Source organism: Orbicella franksi, chromosome 2, assembly GCF_964199315.1.
Source record: "Orbicella franksi chromosome 2, jaOrbFran1.1, whole genome shotgun sequence".
Lineage (NCBI taxonomy): Eukaryota > Metazoa > Cnidaria > Anthozoa > Scleractinia > Merulinidae > Orbicella > Orbicella franksi.
This window is the reverse complement of record NC_138146.1, coordinates 33,798,265-33,816,968: the sequence shown is the minus strand read 5'-3', so window position 1 is coordinate 33,816,968 and position 18,704 is coordinate 33,798,265. Positions and strand designations below refer to the sequence as shown.

General features: G+C 37.5%; 1 protein-coding gene across 1 annotated transcript; it reads right to left on the bottom strand.

Moving 5' to 3' along the window:
* Positions 1-1,948: 1,948 nt before the first annotated feature.
* LOC145479476 (uncharacterized) lies at positions 1,949-16,289 on the bottom strand. Its single transcript, XM_081457853.1, has 13 exons — positions 15,978-16,289; positions 13,647-13,706; positions 10,901-11,134; positions 9,840-9,987; positions 8,871-8,995; positions 8,472-8,646; positions 7,026-7,192; positions 6,581-6,802; positions 6,347-6,479; positions 5,747-6,045; positions 5,214-5,404; positions 4,632-4,918; positions 1,949-4,161 (listed from the first exon to the last, which is right to left on the bottom strand). Exons 3-13 carry the CDS (start codon positions 11,097-11,099, stop codon positions 3,996-3,998), a joined length of 2,112 nt encoding a protein of 703 aa, XP_081313979.1. The 5' UTR covers positions 11,100-11,134; positions 13,647-13,706; positions 15,978-16,289; the 3' UTR covers positions 1,949-3,995.
* Positions 16,290-18,704: the final 2,415 nt, after the last annotated feature.

Here is an 18,704-nt window from a genome sequence, read left to right as displayed (position 1 = left end):
AAAGTTGAAGCCATAAATAAAATAGTAAGAAAATGACTATATTTAAGATGAGGAATTACTATTTTTCTACCGTTGTGTCTTCAATGTGTTTCGGCAGTATATAGACCTTTACTGGGGAATTAAGGACCTCATAGGGCCTAGTCTACAAATAATTACACTTCGTAAAAAGCCGAAAAGAATAACATGAAGATCGACAAAAAAATAGCAAAACTTAACAGGGAGGTTCTAATCCGCAACCATAGCTGATTTCACACACACTGACAGATGTCGTTTTAAAATCAACCAACAGTGCATTAATCAGGTCAGTCAAAAAATCCTGTCCAGCGAGATACAAGCAGAACTTATAATTATGAAAAGTACTTTCTCGTTAAAAATATTCAGAGAACCAAATAAAGAAAAGAGATAAAAAGAACATTAACGACGTGCTATTTATTTAGTACGGAAAAAAAAAACTTACTATTGACGCCCTCTCACCGAAGTCTTGCTTGCCTTTTAAAAAGAGGTCGGCGACAGATGCAGGCAGAAATTTTACCTTTTTCGCTATTTATTGTCTCAAAGGTGATATGTCTATTATGTCAGTGCTGCCGTTTGGTTGGCAGAAAAATTGACCAGTAAGGTGCAGTTTGTGATGGGCAATACCTTTGATTAGAACAATATCATAATTACGGCGAGACAGCAATCACGTCTTTCAATTCAAGAGACAATTGTGGAGGACCTGTTGTTTAGAAACGACACTGATTTATAGTGTTAATTTTCAGACTCTACTTCTTGAAACATGACAATTCTGAAGTTGATTAAACCGCATTTCGAATTCTGTTGGAGGTAATTAAATTGAATTTCACTGTACGATCGAAACACGGCTGAAAAATAACAAGACAAGTAACAATTCCATTAGGGTACAACACAGAAAAAATCAAAGTACGTTTAGACAGCAAAACAAACACTAGATGAGGGAACTCGCATCCTTCCGTTTACAGGCAAAATTTAAATCACTTTTTTCAGGATATTTTTAATTACAAGTTGCCGTATTGTTTACTCGTGCCGTTAAAGGTAAACATGCAAACCTTTGTTAAACATGTCTATTACATAAACTTTCGATCCCAACAACGTAAGAGAAAAATAAAATAAGCCATCACTAACCGAATAAATCTGTCTTCATTTTATATTATCACACTTTCTACGCTTAATATCGATCATTAGTGGCAACCTATACACAAATCTCATTAGTGATAAATCAAGGTGCGAAAAAGGGTTGCTTTAGTTGCCTTATGGTACGCATTACCAAGTATATTCAGAACATTTTTTGTTGCAACGTATTTTAAAACTGCTAATAGTCCGACAGAGCTGATAAACAACAACGAGAATATTTGTCAGGTCAACCTCTCCTTTTTTGAAACATTTTCATATCTGCAGGACTGTAACTAAATCTGTTGAATCAAAAATTACAACTACAAATCGTAAAAGAAAACTCCATCGATAAAAGCCACTTCTGAATATTGCCGTATACTATGTCAAAACAACAAGTGTGCCTGGAGGTAAAATAATTTTTAAAAATGTTGTATTACCTTAAATGTTCTCATGAATACAAATTACAGTTCCTGCAATCATGTTCAATAACAATGAATTTCGCTTGCAGCGCTTGCAATGAGATCGCAACTTGCTAATTAAAAATGGATGTGTTACCGAGCCATATTGTGTAAAAGGGTTCTCTGGTTATGAATTTTCAAAGTCATAAGCTTTCTGCCTTCTGCCTAAAGCCTTTAAAAACGAAACTGTAAAAACAGGAGATGAAAAATATATGCGAAACGAAAAAGTGAAAAATGTAAAACGGTGTAAAATGTAGAAAAATGTACTAATATCAAAGAGTGAAGTATTATTTTGGCAACGACTTGCTTCGTTCGTGTGGGCAGTATGCAGAAATTATAAAGTTTTTCGATCTCAAATTAAAAGTTTAGCGTGAATCAATCCGAATTGTTGTTAGATCATGCGTGGGCTAATATATCAAAACCTCTTTGTATGTTAACGTTTTTAGATTCGGGTTGTGTTCTTTCTACGTAGAAAATACCCTCCAGTTTTGCCAATATATATAGCTACTTGGACAGTCTGCACAAGGAATTCTATATTTATTTATTTTATATACCAAATAAATTTGGAGATCAAAGAGAAAGGAATACTTGTAAAGAGGTCTTGTAAGTTTTGGCGACAACAGTGATTTCGCTCTTTCGACGAAGACGTATAAGTGGTTTTGTGACACCACGAACATAAGGAAGACTGAAGCTGTGCCGGAGGCTTTATTTTCAGTCAAACTGAAGAACATGCCTGGCTAGTAATTCTTCCGGTGACGGTTTAATTAAGTCAGTTCCGGACTTTTTTTTTTTTCTCAAAGATGCTGGAGATTTGATCAGATGAGTAGTCAATAGCGTGTAAGACGTTGGTAACATAGCTTCTATTTTAGCATGAAAACGCACGTAGACTTCGACGGAGACAAGCGACAGCCAGAACGACGTCTGTGTTCGGCCACTTCTATCTAGATTGATGTATAAGATGATAAGATGGGATTAAAAGTTAGAGGATCGTGATTAGCAAGGGGAATAATTTGATAGTCTCTTATGATCCCACGAAATTGCAAGAGAGCCAACCTGAGTAAAAAAACTCAGCTTTAGAAAGTCTGTAAGTCTTTAAATAGCCTGTTCCAGGCTCTCTGTCAGTCCTGGAGACGATAGAAAAAGCGGGCGGTCGACGAGCGGGATCCGATATCCCTTTTCCTCTCCCAGACCCTGCTCGTTACCCACCCACTTTTTCGATCGTCCCCACTGACCGAGAGCCTGAAACAGACTATATTTTAAAATTTATTTTTACTCAACATGTTTAAAGTTAATGATATCATATAAAGGCATTGAAATAAACAAACACAAAACCCGTTTGAGATTTGTTAATAATTTAGCCCATATACAGTTTTTGTCATTTTAAAACAACAATTTACTCTTACCGTTGTGATTACTTTTGAATACAATTTTAGTATATCTTAAATCACTTTAAACATGTTTAACTACGCCCTTTAAGAAGAGTCCAGATCCCCTGTTCCCTTGTTTTTTAGATTAACCGTTTGAAAAAAAATCTTCATAAGAGGACTGTAACAGGCCATTTCAGAGTTACCATGTGCCTCTGTTTCAAAACGATTCTTCGTGCAAAACCTTTCATCTGAAAATGAGTTTGATTTGGATGAAAATGAACCTGTAGGCGGAACACATTTTCATATTAATGGTTTCCCACGAAGACTCATTTTGAACGCTATAGACACAAGGGAAATAGCCCGATTCGAACTTGAAATAATTCTTAGTTAATGGTTGTAATCACTTTGCAAAGAATTTGATTTACTTCATACAGACAGGAAAAGTGAAACTCTCGAGGGCGATTACTTAAACGAATTTGAATCTTTCTTGCAGTTGAACTGAGGTTCACACAGGAGTCCGAACCACCTGGCTAAGCAATTATAATGTGCTTGTACCAGAGTAACAATTTATATCGTTTAGGGAAGTGAGAAAATAAGTAAGCCGGTAAACCCGGGTTGCCGGGTTTTATTTTAAGTGTCTCCTGAGGACTGTAAGCGATTTGCTTCAGAATCAGGTTGGTTAAAAGCCAATCCATCTATTATTTAATTAACACCATAGAAGTTTGTTTCGGTTTTCCATATAACTAAGTTTAACGTCTGTTACAGGTTGACTCTCATACTAACACATTTCTTATGCAATCAGCGGATGCTCTCGAATCCGTTACGTTCATGAAAACTACTGAAGCAATTTCCTCGATTTCTAAAGACACGGTTTTATGGTGGATACCGAGCAAGCCTAAAAGGAGATTCTTCCGTGTTAGGCTATTTGTTGACCAGCTCCTTGGTTAAGAATGTACAGTTTGATTTGATTGGTTTAACAGACAGTCATAAGATGAATTTTAAACTAAGGGATCTGGCTCTTAAATCCTAAAGTGACTTTTTGTTATTTATTCCAGACATAAAAGGCGTTTTTTATATTCTGCATGGAGGTACTCAGTCCCGCTACTTCAGGAAAATTTCGCAGCAATACTTTCTTCATGGTGGAGCTCTCAACCCAATCCAGCCCTTCTTTAGTGTAGTACTCTTCTTTGTAATCAATAGTCAAAAACCTGTTCGAGAGACGAAGAGCGTGGTCTACATGTTAGTTATTTCAATGGGCCCTATGCACGACCCCGTCACATGGTACAAACAGTGAGACTTGACTGGTGCGAGTTGCTAGCTCTGTTTCGGAAGTCTGCGTCGGGTTGCATCCCAGCATGGCTGATTTCTTACCATGAGACCGTGTAGTGCAAAGGGCTTATCGCAAGCAAGCTCATGGGTCAAGGATCGCGTATCTTGAAGAAGAGTTAAGCTTGAATTTTTCAATCACAAAAAAACGTTTGTTAAGGTCTTGCGGATGCACTACAAAACCGACAACATTACAGACCCATAAAAAAAAACTTCTTACCCACCTCCTCATTTCTTTCCTGTTAACGATACGCGTGCAAAGATTCTATCGACTCGTTTTTTTCAGACACCTCGAGACATTTCGAGAAGCTTAACCCCTCATCTCACCGTGATTGAAATAAGCACCACATACCTGTCAGTCTTCAGACGGCGGTTCGCCATACACAGGAAAAGATGAAACGGAGTGTCTCCAAAGCCAAACCCTTCTGGACGCGCTTCGGCCAGTGAGCCAATCAGAAGGTCGACATCTTCAATGATGCCGTTATACGCCTCTCTGAGTTCCGCAGCGATTATGGTGTCATTGGTGAGTTTCTCGAAGGTGTCTGGTGCTGTTAAGTTCAGTAACCGTCTGAATTGGTTATATCGTGGGACTCCTCTCTCGCGGTCTCTTAAAATGTCGATAGTTGCCAGGTCAAGAAACTGAGAGAAAAGATCAAGTCAAATAGTGAATACGAAAAAAGTGACAGCTTACTTATTAAATTTTACGCCTAGCCAGCAAAGGGTAATGCTAAAAAGAAAACCTCCACTTTAATTTTGTAACAGATTAATTTCACACAATTGAAAGTAGCTTAGGAGAATAATTCAAGTCGTCAGCCATTTTTGACGATCGCGCGCGTTGCCTGTTCTCCTGTGGAGTATAGTCAGCTATGCTGCGCATCTTTGACTATTTGATCATAGCAAAACTGGGATTGTAGCCTCATTATTAACATCGTACTCGTCCTCCTTTCTGATGTCTTGGTATCTTAAGCCTCATAAGCGTTGTAGGATAGTTATGTAACACGAGTTGCCCTGCTTTCTCCACTCCAAATGTGAACAGAATGTCCTCCAGCTGGTTCTCATCGAACACGGTGCGAGCATTGTCGAAAGAAAACTTCGGAAGGCTGTAGGCCTTTCCACTGAAACGACCTGTAAAACGAACGACAATAACAACATCAGAGGTTCGAGGATATACAATTACATTACCTTACATTGAGTAGTTCAATACTTAAAATAGGTTTAATTTTGGGCATGAAACGTCTGTGGTGTGTAGTGCTTCTAAAATGTTTGTTCTAAACAATAACAGCGGCGTGCAGCATCAGAGAAACGTTCCACAAGGCTAACGCTGGTCTCATTAGGGAAATCCTCTTGAAACTAAAATGCACTAAGGTATTCATGTCGATCTCTTCATGCCTTATTTCGTGCCGTGTCCTTTTTTGTTCTTATTTGTTTGTTCTACTGTTTCTTTGCGTCTTTGAAAAATGTCCTTACCTGAATTCATTCGACGAATGGCAATGGTATCTGGCAACAACGAATGCATTCTATACACCGAAACGAATTCTTCAGTCAGGGAAAATGGAACCCCTCTATAGTCCGGAGGGTTCCCCTGGTGTGTGGGGAAGCTGTTTGCTTGTACGGTGATGTTCATGTCTCTTAACATCTTCAAGATCCTCGGGCTCAGCTTGCCGTACCACTGTGCAAACAGTGACTCGTGGATGAAGTCCGTGTTCAGTATTGCAGCAGTCCATTCGCGGGTGTGGATTTGAACTATTTGAGCTGTGTTGATAAGCCTGTCAAATAAGTGATAGGAATTTTATTTGGGCAAAGAAAGTTCTAAATTTCAGATAAATGGCGGTATTTATCCAGCAAGACGGAACTATTCTGAGACGTATTATATGTAAAAAACAACTAATCACCTCAGCCAAATTACTGCCATTGTTAAACTCCATTTAAGTCATAATAGTCACATAATGATCGGAAAAATGTAGGTCTAGAAAAGGATCTGTGAGCTCTGAATTGATTGACTGATTGACTGACGGATTGATTGATTGATTGATTGATTGATTGATGATTGACAAAACCTGGTCGTACCTTGCTGTTTGAAAGAGGAGATCATCTGTCCAAGTGGGATGATTCTTCAGCAGCATGTCGCAGATTAAGTTGTGCTCTCTTGTGAACAGGTTGTGAAGAATGCTTAATCCAACCCACCAGTTTTTGGAGAATCCTGGGTAAAAATAAGAATTCAGAAGATGTCCAATCAGAGCATCCGTTATATCGGTGTCTTATTAAAAAACAACAACAAAACAAATCAATACACAGCATTACCGGTGATGTCGATATTGGTCCTGGGATCGACAGGCAGCAATCCATCATCGTCAACTTTCAGTTTACCGTCAACGAAGGCGCGAACGCGTGCATGCGTTTTTTTGTCACTGCCATACAGCTGTGAGCCGTCCCACCAATGTGTGACGTCATTCTGGTAGGTAGGTGGTTCATAATAGTTAGTTTTACAAGTGTCTGGTTTAGTACGAAGAATTTTCATGAAACCTGAATATGAAAAAAATATGAAGAAAGCTTACTATCCAGTAGTTCAGTTGGTGAAAGGAATTCTAGAGTTGCCAAAGTGTAGCTTCAATAAAACTCCGACAAATAAAGTCGAGTATTCTGAATTTTGGAGATGTAATATTTAGTTCAGCAAATCACTATAGTCTAGCCAATGCCTAGGTCTGCATACTCTAATGATTCCTTGCTATAGTAAGATTTCATTTACCCTTCAGTTTTGAATGTAGCGGATCATCTTGCTGTAGAGGAACTTTTATTCGGTGTTCCGTGATTGGCGTACCGTGGTCAAACCAGTCATGTACCATAAACTGGACCCAGGCCACCCCAAAGAGATTCAACCAAGGAACCTGAAGAAAGTTCTTGCGTTGTAACAACCTGCAGGAAGAATGAATCAAATGTTTGTCTTGCGTATGGTAGTGAAAACGGGTCACTTACAAAGTAATGTTTATTGCGCTTGAAGATTTACCATAATGTTTTGATCGAGTGCTATTTTAGCAATAGAGCCCTTTTTCCGTGTTTACATAGCCTCGACTAAACACGAGGAGGGTTGGGATTCCGAGACAGTTATGCAAACCCGAGACGTAGTCGAGGGTTTGGATAACTTTCGAGATTTCTCCTAACCGCCCGAGCGTTTAGATGAGGCTATGTAAACACGGAAAATGCGCTCTATTGCTTTTATAAAATAAGTCTCAAAAATACACGCGAATCCAAAACGTCACGACTTCAACCAGAGCCAGCCGAGAATTTTCAACAAATGACAGCACGGATTTGAAAGTAAAGAAGATGATTTTGTTCGTGATTCGATCAATTAATCAATCAATCACGCTGGAGCATTGTGATTGTTAGCCGTTGGAAATGTCGATTTTGATTAGGTGCTAATCATATTCCAAATCCCACTGCGACTAAAAATAAAATTATCTCAACAGTTGCAACCCTTGAACCCTTATAGTGTGGCCTGTTGCGCTCACTATAAGAGTTGAACGAATTTCAACAAAACCTATTATCTAAGGATAAACGATAAGATGCTTTTTTCTACGGAAATAATTTTAAACTTAACGACTAGCTAAGTCCTTTCTACAATAACGTCCTGACCACGGGAAGTCATTCGGAAGTTTCACCCATGGAAAGAACAAAACGACCTAACCTATCGACCAATGAGAACGCGCGTAGTAGCTCAGTTATTTTACATAATGACTCCAATGTTGCATACCCTAAAATCTGTCACATTCCAAATCCCACTGTCATCCTGACTATGCCCCGGGAGTCAGGATGCTCTGCTCTCGCTTGGAGGCTTTGAATGTTACAAACCATCCCTAGGCTCTGGATCGTATGCTTTGGGCTCGAGCCCTGGCCGGGGACAACGTGTTTAAGACACTTAACTCTCACGGTACCTCTCTCCACCCGAGTGTTCAAATCCGTTCCGGCGAATTTAATCGGAGATGTATCAGCATCCCATCCAGGAAAAAGTAGAAAGACTCGTAAGAAACCGGGTTTACACCGCCACCGAGGTGGTAAGCCACTAAAGAGGCTTGACGACAGTGAATATAATCGATAACAACGAACTGACAAAATTTTCAGTGAAACAGAAGCCAAATTCAACGAGTTCAGTTTTGCAGCACACTGAGTAAAGAATGAAGCATAAATTTAAACCTACTTTCGGGCTAAAATTCGTGGATTGGGTTGAAGGAGACGTGTTTCGTCCGTGTAGGAATATTGTAACGGGACGTTCCTGCCAAACCGGTAAAACCTGCTTCCAGCAGCAGTGTTGTTGAGGTCGTTACACGTTCCATCGATAGTCCGAGCTGCTTTCATTCTCTCTGTACAGAAATCTGTGAAACATAGAACAGAACATAAAATCATAGTTAACTTTAAACATGAGGTCACATCTTTTGAAAACTAACAATAGCAACAAAAATTGGTTGGACTAAAAGAAATCGGAAAGAAGTCTCAAGCAGCATACATTACAATCTGCCTGCGTTGGCTAGCGTTCTCGCTGCTGCTGTTGCCGCTATGCTTCTTAGAATAATTGCATGCAGCTGTTGCTCACACTTACACGTATTGTAGAGGGAAGCATGATCGCCACCCCCACATCGCTTCTTTTTGTTCCCTGTGCACTTTCGTCGACATTTACACTCTCTAACTATCGCTTCTGTTTCGTACCCCATACCACAATAGCATCTACAATGAAAATGGGAAACAACTTTAAAAAATTGTGACACATTTGGTGACGTTCCGTTCCGTTATACATGCATTATGCTATTGGTGGCTAATCATACTTCTAGTTTTAAACAGAACCATGTATCAGTCGAACGCGACGCATGCCGTGTAGGAGCCCAATTTGAATTTGTAAAGCACATCTTTGATTATGTACTGTCAGAATTGAATTACCGCTACATGAATTCCTGCAAGCAATTTTTCATTATCAGGACAACTTTGGTGATCCGAAGAACGAAAGAAAAAAGTTACTTTTTTCATCAAAAGGACAAGAGCTGTCATTGACTTCGAAATCAAGAGGGAAAGGAACCATTATAGTGACTATTTAAAGACAGCTCATACTGTGTATTGACACGTAAACCGTCCAAGATAATTAAGATAACTGTTGATAATCAATACGATTCTAGAATTGCAATCATCTAGCTGCATAATCTGCAGCTAGATGACGTCACAGGCACTGATTTCGAAAATACACTGTGCGCTTTCGGCCAATCAGAAAAGAGATAGTGAGTTCAATGTATAATAATAATTAGTATTAATATAAATCTACCGGGATTTTACCACGAATGCCGTTCTCTAATTGGTTATGCTACTCACTATCTATTCTGTTGTAGATAGTGAGTGCCCTAGCAGTGTGCGCTAGGGGCCGCTTCTTTGCGTTTTCGAAGTGACTTTAAAGAGAATTTAGATGAAAGATTTGAACACCCATTAGATTCATACCAAAACAATTAGGTTATTCACTCTCGATTTCTATGCGTCATAGAAATCTCGAGCTCATAATCTTATTGTTAAATGTATAATTGTATACCTCCTGCTCTTGTGTAGTGCTGCATAAGGAAACATGTTAGTTTTACACGTGGCAATGCAATCCTCAGGAGTTACTAAAGCTAAGTACTGCTCCGTGAATCCATAATCCATCAGCATAGACACTTTGACGCAGCCTATATAGCCATCCCCTGAGAAAAAAATTGGTATTAACATTATATATCTTTGAAAAAATTGTGATTAAATAAACAGAGAGTTCTAATTTAATATTCTGAAAAAAGTGATAGAACAAAGCAAGACAGCTCTGACGACTCTACATAATGGAACAAATAGTAAAACTGTAACTAATGACCTAATTCAAAGAAACGCTCTAAAGCTATGTATAAGATAGTCGAGTTAATATAAATTACGAGCTGTTTTTTTAATTTAAACATAACATGCATATTTCAAGGAGGACTCGAAGGCGTTGGTAAAATGGGGAAACTGTAGCCAATTACTTTGAACTCAGTTTATGAAAGAAAAGGTTTGCGACTAAAGCTTTTTTAGTTCTTTTCCACCATCATCCTCGATGCTTTTCCCCTCGCAAGACATTTGGCTTAAAATCCCTAGTTTTCTAACATTAATTCTTGTCTGATATTATCACTGTTGAGCTATGAGATCGTCCTAATATGTTTCAGAAACTTCCACTGCACCCAGTTTGACGGCATAGTTAATAGGCGTTATCACTTACTGTGCAAGAAGCAGTCAGTGTCCTAATCTAAGTGAATGGAGCATTTGAATGTTGTAAGTAATATATGAAACACTCAAGATCGTGTTTGAACACATTTCCAAGACCGAGAAGACAGTTGAAAATACGACGCGTAGCGGAGCATTTTTGACGAACTTCGAGGTGTTTGGAAATGTGGTCAAACACTGTCTTGAGTGTTTGATATATTTTCTCAATCGAAACTAAAACTAAGGAGAAAACGCAGAAATAAACTCGTAAAGATCTTTGTTTGTTAAGATCAGATATCCAAACACCGATATTGTCATGATGTCCCTTGCTTATTAACTTGAGGAATTATCAATGAGTTTGAGAAGTGTGGGTCTAGACTGGTAACTTACCTAACACTGGATCATTACAGCGCATTTTGACCTGTGGCAGTGGATTGGGATAGGAATCATACAGAGCATTATACAGCAGTCTTTCTCTCACTAATAACGTGTAAGCCATCGTCAATACCAGCGGCATGTGCCACCACACGTGACCGCTGGTCAAGTATCTCTCGATCAATCGTGCTAAGTAAATTAGTCCGGGATCCATGTTAAGAACAGTCAGCGGTTTTTCCTATCAAACAGCTGCAATTGATAAAGGGAAGTTAGAAAGAACTTTAATAGTGTTTATTGTAAACCTAAATGGTACTAAAAATTCAAGATACCATCAGTAAACTTGAATTCTTCACCATTCAACTTTTTTCACGTGTCTGTTAATAAATCCCCGTAAAATAGGGTTTTCGCGCGGTGAAATGGCAGCCATGTTGTTGTTTCATCTGCTTAACGTAAGGAAGTTTCTTTTCGTATACAAACATCTCCAATTATCATTCGACGCATATGTTTCGTTTTCATTGGCCGAGAGCCCATCACGTGACCTGCAAATAACTACCTACAAATAAATAATTTTCTGCTCATGCGTAATACCATCTAATGTGCTTTACTACAAATAATATTCTGTTCTTGCGTAATTGTAACCACGATCTTGCAGGAAAAATGGCAGATCGCCCCTATGAGCGGTTAAAAAGGGATTAAATATGAAAACAAACTTGAGTGATAAAATAATGATCGAATTCGGTTATCCCAAGATATCGTGATTGAACATCCTACTGTCCTTCTGAGACCCCATTGGGGGTCTGAATATCTCGCATCCCGTTAGCTTTTGGTCTAATTATTTTGTATCCCATAAATTTCAATTTCAGAAACTAACAATTTTTCCCCTCCATATCCCGAAAAATCTGGTCTAAGTACCCCCGTATCCCGTTGATCTGTCCCACAAATATTACGACACGTATCTCGTTAAATTTTAACCTTAATATCCCACATCGCAAGAGCCCCTTAAATGACCTCGCTACTGTCCTGTGTCAAGTCAAGTCAAGTCATCTTTACTTAGGCAGGGTAGCCCCATCATGCAGCCATAGGCTGGTATCAAAAGGGGCCCTGCGTAACTAAACTACATGATAAATGGTCAGCAAGCAACAGTTCGTGCCGGCCAAAAGCCCTCGTGTTATGTTTCTTTCGCATGCAATATAATAGAGACAGACAGAGCAGAGCTGTCGTTTCGACCAATCTTGTTGACTTATAATTCAATAGTCAAGAAATGCTGCAGCGCTGTATTTCGTAGCAATAGTGATTTTATTCCCAGGATATAATCAGTCTGTTTCTCTGCGCACTGAATAACCACGAGCACAAGCTAGTTTTCGGCCTTAGTGACGTTCCACAACTACTCCCCAGCACTATTCGCCATGCAGCACCAAATTTGCGACAGCAAATCTAACTGACTTACATCCATTAAAGCAGATTCCTATCAACATTATATCTAGATCTTTCTTTCAACTAGTATAAGCGCTATCCGATTGACTGTCAGTCGCTAATGTGAATACGTCAGAGATAATCATTCGCTCAAACCTCCACCGTAATGGTACCTGAGTTGTTTTAGAATTCCGCTTTATCCAACACATGAATGAAATCTTTACACAGCTAGCCCCAAAACTTGCTTTATCTATCCAGCATGTTCAGTTTCCGGTGCCGATTTGATTTTGGCGATTAATATTATCTTGTGTGGGGACAAAGTTTTACGTTATGGCAATCAACTTAAGCAAAATTCTTATGACTTTACTAGAAACGTTTTTTGGACTTAGCCATGTTTCTTTGTCCCATCCATCTTGATGAGGTTTTGATCACTTTTTTTGCATGGCCATACAAGACAAATCATGTGCCACTAACTTACATCTTGAGCCATCTAATTGGTAAGGAACGCTAACAACCAACACTTATACTGTATGCATTCTCAAGTACGAGGCAACTTTGTTCCGGCCTTTGTTCCTTAAGACTTAACACTTCCTCAAAATGTGATCGATTTTCTAAATTGTCATATGTAAATTTATTATTTGTGTGTCAGATGCTCAAGGTTAAAATTGATAATGAAACTTGTGATTACGCCCCTTAGAGCGGGAGAATTATCAGATGCATATAACTAAGTTGGCGAAAGTAAACAAGGAAATGTGATAGGTGGGAAACTAATTTTTCTGTCAAAAGTTTCGTGAAGTGATAATCAGGAAATTGGAAGATATAGAAAGAACTTCTCTTTGAAAGAAACTGGAATAAAACCAACAATAACAATCGCCGATCATGTCAGTAACAATAAAAACATATTAGACAAAAAATAAAGGAGTTGCCGGCCACACTCATTTCTTGTGAACAAAGGAAGAGGCTCGAATTGTCTCCTCTCAGAATGCTTGTTACGGCTCTTAGCTCACAGTCTTGTTAAGCTGGGACTGAATTGCTTTATAGTTTGTAGTTGCGAAAGTTCAATGACTGTACATAGGATATTATTTTTTAACTTTCTGTAAAAGTTTCTAATCCGGATTTTAAAGCTGAGTCGACAAACTCTTACTTTTTAAGCAAATTAACTCAAACCTCCAAAGAAAGTGAAAGACTAAAAGATATTTCAACGCGAAAATTACCACGCAAACAATATGTAATGATTTCTGATATATTAGTAGACGAAATCTTTACTCCTTTACTTTCTATTTTTCGAAAATTAATTTTTCCCAGCCATAAATGCAGTTATAACAAAACACAGCGACTGAATACTTACCGAGAATCATATAGTCACAGCGAAAAAGGAATGATGTTCCAACTTGGCACACTCAAAAATCTGAAATGAATTCAAAGAACAGTAAGGTAACGAGATAAAGCAATTAGATTTGTTTACAATACTGCCATTTCCGGGCACTCAACATTAATTGGCCTTATTGGTCAAATAATATATGACGGGAGATGCGAAGATCCGGTTATTGTTATACCACACTCATTATGGGCATGAAAGCATTTTTAATCTCTCTGTTTACTTCTCTTTTTTTATCGTGGACATCCAGCACGTTAACAGGAATTTGTTTTAAGAATGGCTGGCAAAGATGTCTGAAGATTCAAATTCAAGTATTTTTCACTCTTAAAAGCATGAAACTGCCAAGTTGGAGATATTCATCCCAAAAGAAGTACTTTTAGTTATTTTTCAGTTGTAAAGTGAATTTATGCTGAACATTCAATAAAAAGTGAAATTTGATTATTAATTAGATCAAACTTGATAGAATTATAACGCCAGACCCGAGTACTCAAGCATCTTGGTCTGCTGTCAGGTTAAATACTATTCCATTATTTAATTCATTACCGTGTTTAGAAAAGTGCCTGTCAGTTTATACGGAGATAAAATATTTAACAATTATTCCACGAGCGTGGGTTAGATACGAGATGATAGATAGCCAACGAGGCGTGTGGTGCCAAGTTTTATATCCAACAAGTTATCTAACAAGGGCGAGTGGAATAACTGTCTTGTTAAAAACGCCCCCCAAAAATAGAAAACTAAACAAAAATGAAAAAAACGTACCCGTACGCCGAACTCTCGTTCTAAACTCTTGCCCTAAACTCATGTTTTTGTCACCGCTGTTTATATTCTTACGCGTGCGCTTGCCATATATCTGTAGAGTATGATGTAATAGCTCATCTACCATGATGGCTAAGCCAATCAAAACTCTTGAATTGCATTATCCAATGATCCACTTTTTGATAGGAAAGAAATGCTAACTAATGGCAAATACTATGCTGAAATAAGGTGAAACTGCAAAAATTCAGCGAAACCTGAGACTTTCAAAAGTCTCGGGCTTCACTGAATTTTTGCTAATATGGACCTGTGTAATGCACTGCCTCTAAGAGACAGTGTTTATTTCGTACATTAGTGTAAAAGAAAATACAAATAGCCATAACACTCCAATAGCAGGAAACAGATAGTTTAACTATAGGATAGGTTGTCACGAGAGATAATTGCTTTTTACTCTTAAAACTTACTGCCACGTGAAACTGTACTTAAAAAAATTGACAAAATAAAAGGAAATCTTGATTAACAAGAAAATACATTCATCACGGATTTACTGAACATTTAAGAGAAACCAACAGTGGGGGACGGGTCTATGTTTTATTTTAAATGTATTATACTCTATAATAATTCGAATCGAAAAAGAAGAAGACAAATTTATGGATGTTCACTGATACTATAGTGTCACCAAAAAGAGCATTTCGATCGGCAAAGCAAAATAAACAATGAAAGGCTACGTTTGAAAACGGTGCTCGAATCATCAAATTTAAATCAAGTTGTTAGTGATAACCAGCGACGAAAAACATTGGAAGAAAGAAAAAAAAAACAGTACGTATAAAAATTATACACGTTTCAGTCTTGACATGCTTAGGAAAGTGATTCGATAATCGCTCAGTGTTAACTCGCAAGAAAGCACTGATTCCAAGCCAAGTTTTCCTCGAGAAAAATAACATGGACTATTGAAAGTAGCTAAAACCGGATTAACTATACAATGTTCGCAATGTTCAACTGTTAATCTAAAGATTTAACATTTGGCTAAAATTTTTAAACAAAGAATACACACCCGTGTAAAACAAGGCCAGTATTTCCCATCTGATATCGGCAAAATCACGTTCATTACAAACATTCATTACCATCATGGATATCATCTGCGAATTAACAGGTAATAAACAGGCACTAATGCCGCGAAGATTTCTAAACAGCGGGAAATAAAGTAAGGAACAAATAGTTTTTATAACTACTTTACTTCCATTCCCTTGAAAGAGGCCTAAAATCATTTTCGTTGTTATGAATACACGAATTACTAAGACAAACTGAAAAACAAAGATATGGGCAATCAAAATTTATTTTAAAAGGCTGCCTGGGGAGGCAAATATTGTTTTGTATGAGACTTTTCCTAAATGTTGGTACGAAAAGTGGAAATAAAGCTTTAGAAATGATTGAACAATGACAGGATTAGAAGGGTAAATGCTACAGTTGACTTTAAAATAACATTGCTTGTCAGATTTAGTCCCGCTTTCGCTCTACACTACAAACGGCATCTCAAAATGTTCTTACCTTCGTCCAAGCTAGCCACAAGTTAATCAAATATGAACTGGGGCAGGCACATGCATCAACCTTTGCTACTGAACGAAACAAGCTGCTTCGTATCAGAAGTTTCTATCACCAAAGATTAAAACTATGGAGAAAATTGATATTTGTTTTTAAAGAATACAATAATGGCTCTTAGAGAGATTCAGGCTTAACAATGGAAAAATTGATTATTAATGACATTGAAATAAAAGCCTTCTGTTTGTAGATTGTGCATCCACTTTTCCAACGGTAAAAAGGAGATCCTATACCCACGATTCAGCAAAAGACAAGGGTTAAATCTTTTTCATAGAAAACATATTGATTATGATACATAGACGTTCAAAACTATGAAACTTGATATTTTCTTTGAAAGATTCGGGGTTTTTTTAGGATCGCAAAACAAGTTTCTTACGTCGCCTTGGAGACTCAACGTTCCCAGCGATAATGCAAAACGAAGAGAATAAGACAATTCTCTATTACAGAAGATCTTTTCACATGAAAATTCCAGACGCGCAAGAACCTTTTTCATGGGTATTTTTGCACGAGAAATCGTATAGTATTTGTGCTACAAAAGAACTTAATTTCCAAGCATTAAATTCAGAATGAGTATTTTTAACCGTCGATCGTCATTGTTTGTTCGATGCAGCTAAGTTTATACCTCTAGCTTTCTTTGTGATTGACAAGAGATATTAGAAAATAATGTCTTTTTAATCAATATTGTCATTGTAAAAGCGTATTGAGAGGTTTAGTGACATCTCTTCGCGCGTCTTACGTAATTACCAAAAAGTAGAATTTTCCTCAAAATGCTTATTGATAATGCTTGTCATTGAATACGCGAAGGACAATTTTCTCTACATCTAAAACACTCGAATAAGTACTGATTAAAGAGAAATATAATAACTTCCTTGAAGCTTAGAATTACGAGTTAAGTTAATTTTTTTTTCTTTTGTGGTCTTAAACTTCTTTGTGTAACATATATTCACACAGCCGTGAATTTTTCAAATCGAGAAAATGCTGTGGGTAGTTAAACTGGCTGATGTACAAGGAAAGTTTTACTCGAATGTTGGTCATTCCGAATTTCGGTTCGAAGTGGTCTTTGGAACAAAGGAAGGAAAGTTATTATTTTCCGTGGTGTAGTGTTTGTTTGACCTCACACGAAGCACAAAAACCCGGAACAAGACGATTTCTGAAGAGGTGGCTATATGTTATTGTAAATGGAAAGTTTTTTCCTGAATATATTTTACTTCTTTATTCTCTAAGACATTGTTTTAACATGTTAAGTTTAATTTGCTATAAGAATTCGATTTAAGTTGTTAAATATTACATTTTACTGCTTTAAATGAATTTTTAAAAGAAACTGAAATTCAGTCATCAATTTCAAAAGTAACTTCCAAAATGGACATGTAACCTTGACTGAATGACATTTGTAAAAAAATTAACACTTCTCGTGATTCACGTTTGTTCTTTGACGTTTATCGATTAAAGCATTTTTATCATAACGTTACTTACGTTCAAAAAATTTTTAGCCAGAAGTTTTTGTCTGCGGGTTCACTTGTTCAAAAAGGTTTAAGAATCCAAAATTAGTTTCGACATCAATTCAGTTTTATAAATTTGATGTGATGCGTATGATGCAGGATGTATATTTTTTCTTTCCCTTAACCCTTTGAATACCAACTACGCATATATGCGTAATTAATGGTCGTACTCTTTGTACCACTTGTGACGTCATCAATTTAAATGTCATCAGATATTCTTGATAAGCAGATAGTAGTGCTAGGCTAGCCCTTTCCGCCCAATGGTCAGGTTTAGATATCGACGACATTCCGACGTCGCAAATCGAAAAACAAGGTTATCAGTTTTGGTGCAAAAACGGTGGTAAAATGGTCCACAACGCCTATGATTGATCAAGGTCCATTTCTAGGCTACGCCCGTAATTAAGATCCAACTTTTCACTGCAGCCAGAAAGAACATACAATGCCAAATTTTGGCTTATGCGCATGCCCGTAATTAAAGTTTTGCTCAATTTTGTACCTAATCCTCGAAAAATCTCTCCTTTTAGTAAAAAAAAAAAAAAGCTTTTTTAGCAAAACTTTAGCGTCATGGCAGCTAAAAAACCTGACTAAATGGTTAAAAACGGTATTTTTGGGCGAAAGTTTTATATTCAAAGGGTTAAGTTTAAACCGGGCCTCGAAGAAGTCTCTTGTTCCCATAACAACAAATTTGCCACGGGCAAAATAAGGGACCATTTTTAAATGTCACAGGTAAACGACATACGAGTACCAGGCCTTCCTCTGCCGGGCGTTCGACAACGAACACTACTAATGAAGGTTATCATTTGAGAATGATCTTCCATTTCTCCGTTATAACAGTGATATATTTTCTTCTTCACAAGTACTTTTTTAGCAAACACGATTGGCAATTTTTTGAAATTGAAGAACCTGACATATTGTAGAAAAAAGCAGATATAATTGAATAAAACATGAAGGAGTTAATCTTCCGGTGTGAAACGTGGAACAGTAGCCAAAATCTTCTAAAAAGAACACAATAAAACCAATGGCATAGCAGTTGTGTATAATTCTAAAGAAATAAAACTCTTGCTCTTGATATTTACGACAATAAGATTATTTGTGACTGATTTGAACGTTATTACAGACCTCACTGCACGATGAATAACTAGGTTCGCGATATAACCGGACGAAAAGTGTAAATGCT